The sequence below is a fragment of the Cupressus sempervirens genome, chromosome 3 (assembly GCF_028749045.1).
Source record: "Cupressus sempervirens isolate cs-2001-9-10 chromosome 3, ASM2874904v1, whole genome shotgun sequence".
Lineage (NCBI taxonomy): Eukaryota > Viridiplantae > Streptophyta > Pinopsida > Cupressales > Cupressaceae > Cupressus > Cupressus sempervirens.
The window spans coordinates 867,631,199-867,647,888 of NC_143120.1; the positions used below are offsets into that span (position 1 = coordinate 867,631,199).

The 16,690-nt window shown below is 35.7% G+C and overlaps 1 protein-coding gene across 7 annotated transcripts in view; it reads left to right on the plus strand.

Moving 5' to 3' along the window:
- The window catches only part of LOC149569530 (uncharacterized), a 192,944-nt gene that overhangs the window by 36,663 nt on the left and 139,591 nt on the right, over window positions 1–16,690 (plus strand). For all 7 annotated transcript variants that reach the window (XM_089822208.1, XM_089822206.1, XM_089822207.1 and 4 more), the window contains one exon: window positions 13,517–15,959. In XM_089822208.1, the coding sequence (XP_089678334.1) occupies window positions 13,957–15,959 (2,003 nt within the window). In that variant the 5' untranslated portion in view covers window positions 13,517–13,956. The remainder of the gene's footprint in view (window positions 1–13,516; window positions 15,960–16,690) is intronic.

A 16,690-nucleotide genomic window follows, 5' to 3' on the forward strand; every position in this document is an offset into this window, starting at 1 on the left:
TACCTAATAAACTAAAGACTAACTAAGATGATCATTAAAGAAACATTATATTATTCTAATAAAAGGAACGAACACCTAGGATTACGTTGAAGAAAGTTTGCTGAAGATAAAAGAGTGAAGGAAAGGCTACAAGGAATCTAAATAGAAGTATGTGAACTAGTCAATTAATTGATCAAATTTTATTAATCAAACAAAAATAGTTAATTAATTAAATGACATAACCCTTTAATTAATATAAGAAAGTGGGTTAGGATATACCTAGGATTGATAAGGACTGATTATGAGATGATTAGGGTTGAGTGGGACCAATTTGGAGATTATTAGGGTTGACTAGGACTGATTAAGAAATGATTAAGGAAAATTTATTAAGGTTCTTGAATAATGAAAACATATTTAATAAATGAAGAAGATTGATGACAAGGGATGAACAAAAGAAAGGTTAATTTTCAATGCTTACATTTTGCCAATATGATTTTGAGTATTATTTCAAAGAAAAAGAAAGGATTCAAGGAAATATGCCCTAGAGGACTGATATAAGGAGGTATGATGCTGCCTCAAGAAATTGACGGGCAAATTTTTGCAAAAGAGGTCAAATTCTAAACAAAATGAAGATTTTATATAGAACTAAAGTTATGATATGCTATTATGATTCAATTTTGTGAATTTTTTGAGTCAAACTTATTGACAGTGTTTCACGAGCAACCATTTCTTGTGAAGTTGTGATATTGCTATTAGAATTAAAGTTATTGAGGAGGGACCAACATAGGTTGGTTAGGGAAGTGGAAAGATTGAGGGGATACAAAGAATTGATAGAATAAATCAAAATGCTTTTTGATCATCATAGGGCGATTTTGATTTTTGCAAATATAAAGATATGACCAAAGTACAATGAGACCAAGGTGAAATCTGCGTCACTTATTTGGACAGGCACATTGCAAGCAAGAAATGGGTCAATCTATTTTAAGGCATAATTATCTATGGTCAAGGTATGTGCAAGAGTCACAAAGCATGATGAGTTGTATGCAAAAAGTCTTTAAATGACCTCTAATTTGCATAGAAAATTAAGAGAATACTAGGGGAACATGCCAACATAGACACTGAGAACATGTTCGTGTAGAACGCCATGAAAACATCTCAAAAACACAACATAGGAAAAATGAATGTGAATGTCCAAACCTCACTTATTTAATCACTTGTAGATATCCTTGAGTAGCATGGGAACATGACACAAAAAAAGCTCATGCAAAGAAAATGTAATATCCCAAATGGATATTTTCCCAATTTTGTCTCATTAACAAATTTCAGCACGCAATAGATAGCTCATGGATACTAAACCAGTAATATTAACCAGCAAATGAACCAGTAGACGCTCATTAAAATAGTCAATTGAACATTTCAGATATGCTATTGTATTATAAACTAGCAATACAACAACATGCATAAGATCCAATCATACAAACAACAATAACAGTCAGATTGGAAACGCATAAAAAGAACTTGTAAGCTTAGTGTGAACTCTATCTTGAATCCACTACAATGATGAACCGAGGCTGCATCTAATGCAAACTAAACTAGTAATATTAACCAGCAAATGAACCAGTAGACGCTCATTAAAATAGTCAATTGAACATTTCAAATATGCTACCGTATTATAAACTAGCAATACAACAACATGCATAAGATCCAATCATACAAACAACAATAACAGTCAGATTGGAAAAGCATAAAAAGAACTTGTAAGCTCAGTGTGAACTCTATCTTGAATCCACTACAATGATGAACCGAGGCTGCATCTAACTTGCCAAAAATGGCTCGAAGGTTTCCGTCCTTTGGTTTGAATAGGAAGCTGTAAGTGTTGATGTATAGCATAAATAGAAGTAATATTAGATCAATTGTGATATGCGAATCCTGTTCTTTAGATGTATACTTATTTATATATATATTTGGATTATTATCATAATATTCAGTATTGTTATCGGCAGACATTGTGATAACTGTGATTATTATCGGGTGCTTTATGGTCTGGCACCAATTGCATAAACTGTGATATTGTTTATATATGATGTTATTAGTTATGCCTCTGTAGAGGCATGGCCCTTCACAAGTATATAAATGATGTTGCAGATTGTTGGAGACAATAATCAATATACGGCATTACAAGTCCCAGCGATCTGCATATTCCCCTTGTAGGATAACTCTCAACATTCTTCATTGAAGGACAATCTGCATATTTCCTCTGCAGGATAATTCTCAACAATCTTCATTGAAGGATATTCTATCTTCAGTGTAGATCAAAGTTAAAGACTCAGCGATCATCATTTGAAGAACAAGTTCTACATCTCTGATTTAGCGGTTATTCAAGTAAGGATATCCATTATTGTTCATATTTGCTGTAATAGTTTTTTCTATCAGAGATCACTAAAACTAACATGGTATCTGAGCCATTTTGATAAGAAACTCTATTACTCAGAATTAAAAATCTAAATTCTCAGATTTATAAAAGTTAAATTACATCCTTAAATCAAAATGGTGAATCATGTAAGGCTAGAGGATAGACTTGAGGGAGCATCAAATTTTTCATCATGGAAAAATCGAGTCATGATAGTATTAAGGGAAATGGAATTAGAGGAGTATATAGAAACAAATATATCCATGCCGGAAAATGATCCAGATTAAATGACATGGAAAAGACACAATAACAAGCAATGAAAATTAGAATAGATTCTGTAAAAGATCATATTCTTCCATTTGTATCCAGTTTCAGGACTGCATTTGAGATGTTCTCTACTATCAGAGATACATTTGAAATCAACAATGCTAGTAGATTGTTAACCCTAAAACAAGATCTACTATATATAAATATGAAAAATGGAGAATCTATTACATCCTATTCTCTAAGGATTTTTGAATTAAAAGATCAACTTGCAACAATGGAAAATCAAGTTGATGACAAAGAACTTAGCATGATAGCATTAAGAGGATTTCCTTTATCTTGGGAAACATTTATTCGAGGCCTAAGCTCTCAACCCGAGCTTATTAAATTTGAATTAATAAAAGATGAATGCACACAATAAGAATCAAGATTAGTCTCAAGAGGACTAAGTATAAATCAAGAGGGAGACATTCGAGTTCTTCATGCAAATTCAAACAAGAAAATAAAATTCAAACATTATAGAAGGGAAACTAACAAATCATATAAGAAACGTGATTGGTCCAAAGTTAGATGTTTCAAATGTGATAAAATTGGCCACTCTCATAACTTCTGCCCTGAATGGAGGAGAATTCAAGCAACCATAGCAGAAATCAAAGGAGAGGAAGTAGAGAAAGAAGAAAAAGAAAACTATGCATATTATTTAGCTCTTTCAAGTGAATTAAAATCAAACAACACTTGGATTATAGACAGTGGAGCATCTTGGCACATAACCAGTTTTAGAGACAAATTTGAAAACTTCTCAGAACACTCCTCAGAAGAAGTTACCATTAGAGATAACTCCACTCATCCTATCAAAGGTATTGGTTCTTGCTCAATTTATTTAAATTTAGGAATTACTCTCCAATTCAAAAATCTTTTATATGTACCTGGAATAAGAAGAAATCTGGTCTCTATTTCTGGTCTTGCTGATCAAGGATTCAAAATCACTTTTCAAGAGTACAAAGTTCTATTTTGGCCAAAGAACTCTAATATCAAGAAAGCCATTTCTATTGGATTTAGAGATAGAAGTCTATATAAACTTTGTAACAATCATAACTTAGCTCTAAGTCATGAAACATCAAATTCTACTGAAATTTTGCATAGGAGGCTAGGTCACCTTCACTATCGTGCATTATCATCTATAGGAAAAATTGTAAAAGGTTTACCTAGTTTCAAAACTGATCACTTAAGCATTTGCAAAGGATGTGCCCTAGGCAAAAACACAAAGCAATCATTTCCTAAAAGTGTTCACAAATCAAAATCTATTCTTGAACTGATTCACACTGACCTTTGTGGTCCTATGTTTGTACCTTCTCTTAACAAGTGTCTCTTTTATGTAATTTTTATCAAAGACTACTCTAGAAGAACTTGGATCTACTTTCTAAAACAAAAAGAATCAGCTGAAGTATTATCAAAATTCAAAGCCCTAGTTGAAAATCAGTCAGGACAAAAAATAAAAATACTAAGGTCAGACAATGGAGGTGAATGCATCTCCGAAATTTTCAAAAACTTTTGCATTGCTGTTGGGATTAAGAGGGAGTTTTCTGTACCATATAATCCTCGACAGAATGGAGTTGTAGAACGTAAAAATTGATCAATTGTTCAATCAGCTAGAGCAATGATGCACGATCAAAATCTTCATACTTCCTTTTGGGCTGAACCATCTTACACTGTAGTCTACATTCAAAATAGATGTCCACACTCAGTATTAGAGAACACCACTTTTGAAGAAGTATTTACGGATATTAAACCAGATCTAAGTCATCTAAGAATATTTGGATGTCCTGTTTATATTCACATTCCTAAAGAGAAAAGAACAAAACTAGAACCATCCGGAAAAAAGGGGATACTCATTGGATATAGTGAAATGACCGAAGGCTACAGGGTTTTTGTTCCAGGTCAAAGAACAATTGAGATTAGTAGAGATGTGAAATTTGAAGAAGATATCACCTTTAATATTTCTAGAAACAATGATGAATCTCTTACTGAACCTATTTTTGAAGTAGATGAAAATCACCCAGCAAAAATTGAGAGGGAGAATGATATTGAACCATCTTCTACCACTACATCTAATCCTGAAGATTTTGAAAATGTTATCGATAAAAAGAGGCTACTTTAGGCTAGGAAAATGATAGAAGAAAATCAAGTTGAACCTAATGAAGTGATTTGAGAAAGTAAAAGAACGAGAAATACGTCATGTTATGTTGCATTATTAACTGAACTTTTAAAAACAAAACCTTTAGTTGTTAAAGAAGCACTATCAATTCAACCTTGGACAGAAGCAATGATTGAAGACTATAATTCCATACTAAAAAATCATGTAACCAGGCCTAAAAACAAATCAGTTGTTTCTTCTAAATGGTTATTTAAAATTAAGCATGCATCTAATGGTAGGATTGAAAAAGTACAAAGCTAGATTTGTAGCACGGGGTTTCTCACAGAAAGAAGGCATCGATTATGAAGAAACATTTGCGCCAGTTTCTAGATACACTTAAGTTAAAATCAACTTGGATATCGCAGCATTCAAAGGATGGAAGGTTCATCAAATGGATGTCAAAACAACATTCCTAAATGGCAAAATTGAAGAAGTTTATATCAAGCAACCAGAAGGATTTTGCACTCATGGCAGCAAAACTCACATTTGTAAATTAAAGAAAGTACTATATGGTCTCAAATAAGCTCCCAGAGCGTGCTATGAAAGGATAGACAACTATTTAATGAAGTTAGGATATTCTAAAAACGAAGTTGATCCTAACTTATACTTCAAAATAGATGGTGATGATATGATTATTCTTGTCTTATATGTTGATGATTTGTTGATAATAGGTGAAGAACATCTCACAAAGAAATGCAAACAAGAACTCACAACTGAGTTTGATATGAAAGATTTATGTCTTCTACACTACTTCCTTGGATTGGAAGTCTGGCAAAAAGGTAACTACATTTTTCTGAATCAAGGAAAATATATAGTTGATATTTTAACAAAATTTGGAATGATGGAATGTAGACGAGTTTCTACTCCTATGGAAGTCAATCTACACAAGTTGAAGGATGATATGATCAAATTAGAATCTACAGATCCTACTTACTACATGCAGATTATTGGATCTTTAATGTATTTGGTGAATACTTGTCTTGACATATGTTATGCAACTAGCACCTTGAGTCAGTTTATGTGTGCACCAAAGAAGATACATCTACATGTAGCTAAATACATTTTGAGATATCTAAAAGGCACTATTGGCATGGGAATCAAATATGATCAAGTAAACATCAACCTTCATGGATATTCTGATTTTGATTGGGTAGGCAGCCCTATTGAACGTAAGAGTACTTATGGATGTTGCTTTAGTCTAGGATCTAGAATGGTTTCTTGGTTCAGCAGAAAACAGTCTTCAGTTGCATTAAGTTCTACTGAAGCAAAATACATTGCCTCCTCCTTGGGAGCTAGGGAAGTTGTATGGCTACGAAAGTTGCTAGTGGATTTGTTCAAGAGACCTTTGAAGCCTACTGTGATTCGTTGCAATAATTAAAGTTGTATCAAGTAAACATCAACCTTCATGGATATTCTGATTTTGTTTGGGTAGGCAGCCCTACTGAACGTAAGAGTACTTATGGATGTTGCTTTAGTCTAGGATCTAGAATGGTTTCTTGGTTCAGCAGAAAACAGTCTTCAGTTGCATTAAGTTCTACTGAAGCAAAATACATTGCCTCCTCCTTGGGAGCTAGGGAAGTTGTATGGCTACGAAAGTTGCTAGTGGATTTGTTCAAGAGACCCTTGAAGCCTACTGTGATTTGTTGCGATAATTAAAGTTGTATCAAGCTTTCAGCTAATCCAATTTTCCACAATCGTTCCAAACTTATTGAAATTCCTTATCACTACATTAGAGATATGGTGGATCGAAGAGTCGTTCAATTGGAGTACATCAGTACCAATGAGAAAACAACAAATATTTTTACTAAGCCTCTTGCTAAAGTGAAGTTGGAATACTTCAGAAGAAAACTTGGTATGATTAAATTGTAATATTGAATATTGAATTTAAATTTTCAATTCATGTTGTTTAGTTGCATTAGATATGTAATGAAAGGTGACGATCTTTTATAGACTTAAATATTCATAAGGTAATTGTTTGTAAGGTGACGATCTTGCAAATGATAGACTTGGTTATCATGAAAACTCTAGATATTATTTCGGACAATTAGAGATCATTGATAACGAATGCATTGTGATTACTCTAGATATTGTTTTGAACAATTAGAGATCATAATATATGTTATGATAGTGTTCATAGCATGATGATTTTAATTATTTGACTAGTCACTATTTCAGAGTGTTAAGATCAGATTTTCTATTCTGAAATCTATTAAAAGGTGTATTACTTCTCCCTTGCTAAGAGGGAGTGTTGATGTATAGCATCAGTAGAAGTAATGGTCAATTGTGATATGCGAATCCTATTCTTCAGATGTATACTTATATACACACACACACACACACACACACACACACACACACTCACACACTCACACACACTTGGATTATTATCATAATATTCAATATTGTTATCGGCATACATTGTGATAACTGTGATTATTAATGGGGGCTTTATGGTCTGGCGCCGATTGCATAAACTGTGATATTGTTTATATATAATGTTGTTTACATAAACTAACTGATAGTTAGTTATACCTCCGTAGAGGCATGACCCTACATGGCCAAAGGCCAGGTAGAGTCATGACTATACAAAGGCATGGCCCTTCACAAGTATATAAATGATGTTGCAGATCGTTGGAGACAATAATCAATATATGACATTACAATTCCCAGCGATCTGCATATTCCCCTTGCAGGATAACTCTCAGCATTCTTCATTGAAGGACGATCTGCATATTTCCTCTGCAGGATAATTCTCAGCAATCTTCATTGAAGGATATTCTATCTTCACTGTAGACCAAGGTTAAAGACTCAGCGATCATTATTCGAAGAACAAGTCCTGCATCTTTGATTCAACGGTTATTCAAGTAAGGATATCCATTATTGTTCATATCTGCTGTAATAGTTTTGTTCATCAGAGATCACTAAAACTAATAGTAAGTGCTCCCAATGTTTCACCAAGGGAAAATCAAAATTATCCAAAACAAAATAATAAAACCAAGCATCCCCAAATGAATGGGACTTTCTATGTTAATGCTCAAACGACTCTTTAGCTGCCCTTCCTTGTCTCCTTGTCTTCTTGCTATTTTGTCTCTTATTGGCCCTCTTAAATAATATTAAATTGATTGTAATGACTCTACAATAGGCTTCATTTAATTCATTTTAAAATATGTTATGCATTTGGCTTATTATTTTCTAATGTCCCAAATTAGGGACATTACAATCCTCTTGGAGATTGCTTGCCCTCAAGCAATCGTGAGTACTTAATACAATACTAGGGTCCCATGTCTATCTGTAAGCCACTCCATAGCTTGTACTAGTAACCATATAATTAGGATGTGCCAAATTGCGGAACCAACAATAAGGATGCAACCCCTCTCACTATGATCCTTGGATCCCATGTCATCCTGAGAGATACTGTTGCTTCTGCCTCTTGCGCTACTTTGAACACATTTGTGTCAAGTCACAGATAGTGAAGCAACTCATCATAGCCCTCATATCCTGTTAACTCCTAGATTCTGAATCAAGCTGTCAACACGATCTTGAGTGAGAAATAGATGACCGGTGAAACACCAACCTCTTGAATTAGTCAACTGAACAATTAGATGCCCAACACACTACCCACATGTAAGGAAGCCAACTCATCATGTCTCAAGCTGTGTTTCTGCCATGACTTGGATCAGCATCAAGAATGTTAACAATGTCACCACTATGCCGCTGAACTAGAAAGGTAAACATCTCACATGGAATATATGACAACATGTGTTGTCCCCATTCATTTCATTGCAACTCACTAATCCTTGTAGGCCAAGACAGATTTGAAAATCCACTAATAGTCCGAGTAGGGTAGCCGCTGATAACTATAGCATGGACGAAGAAAAAATCACCAACCAATAAGTGAATTGCTGCCATGTCATAAGAACTCAGTGACAAAACAATAGATGAGTTGTAGGGACCTATTTTCTGATTCACTATGAATACCATCAACCAAATCACAATCTCCATCGATGAAAAGGTCATTGTCAAGTGAAATCTTTGAATTATTTCCACTTGGTTCATATCTATCCACGTGCCATTGTGAAAATATACCACTGTTGTCATAAAAATCAGAGTTCTCATGGTTGTCTTCATGTGGTCCTTATAGTCTTCTTCAACATAATGATCCTCATATGGATAGGGTGAAGTGTATATATTGTGCTCTCCTTCACTCTCGTCAAAGGTGTAAATCCCTTCTAGTATTTGTGTGATCTCCTTAGCCTTAGGTTTTTGACTATGTTACCGTATTCGCACCTTGGAGCTTGGGTCCGGGTTCGGATTCGAGGCCGGGTTCGCGACGGGTCCGGGTAGGGTCCGCATTTTGGCCTGCGGGTTCTCCTGGGTCCGTGCTTGGGTCCACATTTTGGCCTGCGGGTCCTCCCTGGTCCGTGCTTGCACGGACCCGGGAGGACCCGCAGGTCCGCAGCACGGACCCGGGAGGACCCACAGGCCAAAATGCGGACCTTGCCTGGACTTGGGTGAATTCGGGTGGACCCACGGCAGGTGGGGCCAAAAAGTGGCCCAAAAAAGCATTAAAATTATGTTTTTCTCATTTTTTTTTTGCCAAACCCTAAAGTAAGGCCTATTAGATGCATTTTATTCATCTAATCTCTCATTTGCTTTGTCATTTTGCTCTCTCATTTTGGTGTGGCCATTTTGCAAGTTTGAAGAGAAGGTTGTAGAGATTGTTTGTGGAGTCTCAAATCCTTCAAATAATCAGTGCTGAGTGTTCCAGGTATGCATTTGATCCTTCCTTTTGCTTCTTTCATAGTTTGTTTTTAGTTTTTTAAATTTTTTATATTTATTGTTCTAAATTTTTATCAAGTTTTGTATAAGGTTTGAAATATTTTTTTAAATTTGTTTTTATGGATTGCAAGAATCCAAGAATGAGTAGTCAGGGTTCAGTGGGTGGGGTGGGATCCCAAAGATTTAAAATTGATAAAGGCTCTCCTTTGTGGAAGTATACAACAAGAATTGAGCAATGTGCTGGTGGGGGAGGGTATATATGGAAATGCAATTTTTGCCAAAACCAATATAGAAGCTCCTATTTCCGGACTAAACATCATTTGATAGGTCCACTAGGTCAAGGGATTTCCTTGTGTGAGGGGCCCCCAGAGGGAGGTAAAAAAGGGTTGCCGGCTCCTCAAATAGCAGGCATGTTAAAAGAACAAGAAGAGGCTGATAGGTTAGTGTCAAAGGCAAAAAAAGATAAGTCAAAGCAAATACCACCAACACTACCCTCTCAAACAATTAAGTAAACCACATCCCTTTCTACCTACCCCATCTATGGATGAAGATGAAATAGAAACACCCGCACCTCGCAAGAGAGGCCTATTAGATACGGCATTTGAAAATGACAAGAGAGAAATTGCTAACATAAAGGTTGGGCGTTGCCTCATTACAAATGGTGTTTCATTCAATCTAGTGAGATCCCCTTATTGGAGAGAGATGGTGAAAGCAATAAATGATGCACCTCATGGTTACCAATCCCTTGGATATGAAAAGTTGAGAACCACCATATTGCATAAGGAGAGAAAGAATGTAGAAAACCTCCTCAAACCAATAAGAGATTCTTGGATCCAAACGGGGGTGAGCATTGTCTCTGATGGATGGAAAGATTGCAAAAACCGTCCATTAATAAATGTGATTGCTGTTTGCCCCAAGGGGGCAATGTTTTTGAAGGCGATTGATTGTGAAGGGCAAGTAAAGGATGCAAATTTTATTGCCCAACTTCTCATTGAATCCATAGAGTCCATGGGAGTTGACAATGTTGTCCAAGTAATAACGGACAATGCTAAAGTTTGTAAGGTTGCAGGTGCTTTGGTAGAAGCACGATATGAGCATATCTTTTGGACACCATGCACTGTCCACACCTTGAACTTGGTGATGAAAACAATGGGCAGCCAAATTGAATGGATGAAAAATGTGTATGAGGAGGGTGAGCAGATTCAAATGTTTGTGACAAACCACCATATGTCACAAGCAATTTTCAGAACTTTCTCCTGCTTGGAATTATTGAAGGTAAATTTTAAACTTTATTTAGCTTCATTTATCATATTAATTTTTGTGTCATACTTCACAAAATTTAATACATATTCTTAAATTTTTGTGTTATCAACTTATCATATTAACTTACATTTGAATTAACATGGTAATAGGTTGCTGAAACAAGGTTTGCTTCACACACAATCGTCCTTAGACGACTTTTGAGGGTGAAAGAGGCATTGGGTCAAATGGTTATTAGCAACAAATGGGGTGGATGGAAGCAAGCTGATACAGGAAAGGCCAAAACTGTAAAGGATTTGATCTTGAGTGATAATTTTTGGAATAGGGTGGAATATGCATTAGAACTCACCAAGTCCATCGTGTCTATGCTTCGGTATGCCGACACGGATGAGCCTTGTTTGGGGAACATATATGATGCCATGGACTCTATGCTAGAAAGAATGAAATCAGTAAGTTTAAATTTTTATACAATTTTTCATCCTTGTTTATTGAGAGATTTTGATTTTTGATTTTAATTAAGTTATTAACACTACATCAAGATAACTTACATGTACATTATTTCACATCCCAGGTCATTCAGAGGAGAGAGCAGGATCTTGATACCTTGTACACTAAGGTGGAGAAAATTGTTCTACATCATTGGAACAAGATGACTACACCTTTACACCTCTTGGCATATGCACTTTCTCCTAGATATTATAGCAGTGAGATACTTGCTATTCCTGGTAGACTGGCACCATATAGAGATCCTGAAGTTGCTGCTGGGTATAAGATGGCACTTAACAGGCTCTTTAGTGATCCTGATGTGGCATCAAATGTTAGGAGAGAGTTTGTTGATTTTGTCTCAAGCAAAAATGCAGAGCCTGATGCAATCAATGACCAAAGTAGATTGGATGCCATTGGATGGTGGTACTTACATGGGGAAAGTTACATGTACCTCCAACCTCTTGCCATTAAGATGTTGTCACAAGTATGTATTTAAGTTTTTTTCCTTTTCTTATGGCCACTTAGCTTGTCGAATTAACACTCTTAAATTCCTATTGTATTGTAAAATTACTTAACTAATTTTTTAAAATTTGTTGGTTGTCTCTCTAGGTTGCAAGCTCTTCTGCTGTTGAGCGGAATTGGAGTACACACTCCTTTATCCACTTAGTGAAGCTTAACCGGTTGGGTTCGAAGAAAGTAGAGGACTTGGTATTTATTCACAACAACTGGCGCCTCTTATCACGCAAGGATCCAGGATATAAGAAGGGACCAGAGAAGTTGTGGGATGTACTACCTGAGACTTCTAACTTGGATATGACTGTCCAAGATATATCTAGAATTGCCTTGCTAGATGTTGAGGAGGAGGAGGAGGAGGATGTGGCTGCATCTGGAGTTAGTGGAATTGGTTTGGGTTCCAATGATGTGGAAAATGTCAATGATATAGATGAGGATGAAGCCATTGATCCCTCATATTTTGATGACCCATTTGACCCTTGAAGGGCATTTGCATCTTTCGTAAACTATGTTTAAACATTTGTCATTGACTCATTGAGTCATTTATGATTTATCACTATGTTTCACAATTTCAAACTTTATTAAGTCATAATTTATTATCTATCAATCTGATGAAGTAGTCTATGTTTTGAAATTCCATTTTGCATTTTAGTAATTCAATGTATGATTTTATTTACAACATTAGCATAGATTAATGAGTAAGTATTTAATGTTTACCTTTGACATTTGGCATTGATCAATAATCAAGTAACATTGATATATTCATACTATGGAATGACTTAGTTTTACTTTTACAACTATATGAGTTTATATTTTTTTTGCATATATATATATATATATATACTGACGAACCCACCCATGAACACAAATGGGGAAAAAAAAAATGGTCCGAACCCACGAACCGAACTCCGAACCCGAATCCTTCCCCGAACCCGAATTGGCAACTTAGGGTCACTTTTTGATCATCATCTTGGTGAGTGGCTGTCCTAGACTTTTGGTAAATGAGAATAACGGTTAAAGCAGATTTAATCATTGTTGTTTCCTTGCATTGGATAACCATCTTCCTTTCCGAGTTTCGTTTTTGTTGTGCAGTTTCGAAGAAATTGGTTCCCATAGTTTATTGCTTTTCTGTCCTTTGTCCAATGGTATTCCTAAATACTTGCAAGGGGAAGTACCCAATTTTGAATCCCAGAAATCTGGATTTCTCTTCGTCTCTTCTAGGATTAGTATTTAGGGAAAAAAATTCAGATTTTTCTGCGTTCACTTGTTGGCCTGATGCTTCCATATATTGATTGAGGATTTCTTTGATTTGACTAGCTTCTTCTTTTGTGCTGGGCCTGGTAGAATTGTATCATCAGCAAATTTTTGATGAGTTATATTAAGAATTATATACAATATGTTTTGGTGCTTTGGTTTTTAAGATATGTAAAATTTGTTACAAACAAGAGTAAGACAAGCTGGAAAGAAAGTATGCTTATGCAGATCTTAGACTTCTTAGCACAGACCTGTTGGGCTTACTCATTTGTTATTAATTTGACTTCTCAATAGCATGACACGGAATTATTTGCTGTTAGTTTATACATGAATTTGGGTTGACAACATACTAATATTTACTTTTTTGTATATGATAGTTAATCCAATTGCAAGCAACATAATGCTGCTACAGCCTTGGATGACTTTTTGAATCAGATTTTGCCTTGGTGTCTTCTGATGGGATAGTGGCAATTTTTGGGAAGCATGCCCATATTTCCCACATCGTGGGCATCATTACAAATTTACAAGTCTGGAGGGTACAAGCTGTCATGTGGGCCTACGCCAGGGCTCCGGCTTTCCAGATTTCCAGTGTTCTGGATGCTGTTCCGAGTTAGGTGGTCGCCTTACAATTGAACTAGGAGCTGATCCATTAGATTTGAGGAGTAAAACTGGAATTGAACTTGGAGCTGATGTATTAGATCTACGGAATAATTCTTGTATTACAGGAGACATTGTTTTACATGTGGACCTTTTGTTAGATCCATCTGAGGATATAGGTGATATTACAGAAACTCCAAAAGCTGTAACTACTGATCCGATGGAAGGAGGGATATGCAGTGCATCTGTTGGGTCACCTCACGGGAATTTCAGTGTTAATCCATTTGATATGCCTTTAGATCATGTGAGTGCTAATGGACACAATCCAAGTTCTACGAGAGGTCCAATGTGTTATGTCTCAGGCCATGATGTGCTTGATCCATTATTGAGTTTATCTTCATGCACTGATAGTTTTGAGTACGGGAAAAAGAAAACACAATGTGGAATGGCTCATTCTGGTGGCTCAATTAAGAAGGCTGTTCAGGAAGCTGGATGTTTTGTTTCTGATGCTCTGCTTTGTGGCGAAAAGAGAACACAAAGTGGAATGACTCAGTCTAGTGGCTCATTTGAGAAGTCTGCTCAGGAAGCTGGATGTTTTGTTTCTGATGCTCTGCTTTGTGGGAAATCATGGTCTCATTCAGCCATTTTAGATAAAAGATATGTCTATAAACGCAAGAAATTGAGACATTCGGTAACTCTTCTGTCAGAACATGCTCATCCAGCATTTACCAAAGAGTGTGTGCAGAGATATCCATCTAATTCTGACCAACCTAAACAAGAATGCAAAATAGAGATCTTATTAGATACAGAAGTTAATCCTAAGGGACATTGTAAAATTTCTACTGTTGGGCCTGAGATTTTGCAACCTGACGAAAATAAAGTTATCTCAGAAACTGATATTAATGATAAGTTAGATGCTAAAAAGCCAGTTTCTGACTATCAAATATGCAATATAGATGAAGCTGGAAACATTCTAGAGAAAGAAGAATTCTTTGAGCAGCACAATAAAAGTGATACTTCTACCATGGAGATATCAAATTATCTTTTGCAGCCAGGAGAGTCAACCTTATATAATGGCTCTAGTCAGATTTTAAATGTGAATTTTAATCGGAATCGATCAAAAGATATCTCGCCTCACGAAGAAAGCAATTCTGAAGTTGAACCCAGGTCACATTGTAAAATTTGTACTGCTGGGCCCAAGATTTTGCATCCTGATGAAAATAAAGATATCATAGAAACTGATGTTAATGATAAGTTAGATGCTGTACAGCCAGTTTCTGATTATCAAATATGCAATATAGAGAAGGTTGTGAACATTTTAGAGAAAGAACAAATCTGTAAGCAGGACGATAAAAGAGATACTTCTAACATGGAGATAGCAAATTATCTCTTGCAGCCAGGAATGACAACCTTAAATAGTGGCTCTAATCAGATCTTAAATGTAAATTGTAATGGAAATCAATCAAGATATCTCTTGACTCGTGAAGAAAGCAACTGCACATCCCAGTCAGAATCTTCGTCATTCCCTTATAATTTTGAAAGGAAGGTTGGAACACAGGAGTGTTGTGTAGAAGCTACTTGTAATAGCAGGTCTGATAGTGGGAGTTTTACAACATTACCCTACCAAACTATGAATAACAACCAAGATAAACTTTCTGAGGTTGGTGAATTTGAATACCGTATATCTGATGCTGCAAGAGTAGCTGAAGGAAGAGATCTCGAAAGAGAATGGTGTATATCTATACTGAACGAGTCTAAATTGATCTTTGTTTCGCCTGGAATATCTGCAGTTACAGAGCATCCTGGTGTTGTAGGGGATGGAAAATGGAATAAACGATGTAAAGTATGCTACACTTTAGAAAATTCAACTTCAACACTAATTTGTGATATGTGTGAGGAATCTTTTCACATGGCTTGTTGCAATCCAAAGGCAGTGTCAATCCCTGTCAATGATAACTGGTATTGTCCAGCATGTAGTAAAAAGAGAAAAAGGTTGGCTGTAAGAGAAGAAGATGGTCCCTTCTGGCACGAAGCTAGAGAAAATCGGCATCTACTGGAGTTTTGTTCCCGTGGCACAGTTAAAGCAGATTGTGAAAATTTTATCAAAGAGAAAAATGGTCGCTTTTGGTGCATGTTTCAGAATGATGAGGCATATACAACACAGGTTCGTCTCGGGAAGGATTATCAGGCAGATGTGCCAGTATGGACTGGAAAGGTTATGGAGTAAGTCATAAATCTTAATGTAGCAAATCATATGTATAGTTTTTCTATTTTGAATTGGTTAAATGTATCATCAGCTGTAAGCTATTTGTACTTGTTTAAGTTGACTAGTTTATTCTGAAAGCTGTCTTCTTGTTCTGTATTTAGTTTCTGATATTCTATTAGTAAAAAGTTTAGTTTATGCATGTTACTTGTTTGAACCTAAGTTTTGTTATATTTTAGTGTTAGCTAATGGTTCTTCTGGCCAAGGAAACTCAAATCCACACGAAGAAGGTTGGTTGAGGGTATATTTCTAGTTTTCAGCCCATACACTCCTCATTGTTTACTTGGAGGAAGTTGACAAAAATCAATGGGTTTATTGCATTTACTTTGGAGTGTAGCTGATGCAATGGTTATGAATCAATTAATGGATTACTCAATTACATTCAAAGCTAAATTCAAACTAACGCGATCAAAGTTGAAATGGAATTCCTGCAAGGAGACCAAGGCTATATATCTTAGTTGCCGATTCGTGACACGAATCCGATTCGGGCATGTGAATCGGATCCGTGGATTCGGGATTTTTTTTTTTTTTCCCAATTATGATTCGTGGAGGATTCGTGCATATATATATATATATATATATATAAAATTATATATATGCATTATATATACTAAAAAAAAGAGAAATATACATAATTCTAAAACTAAATCATTTCATAGTATGAATCTAGTATACTTGATCAATGACATTG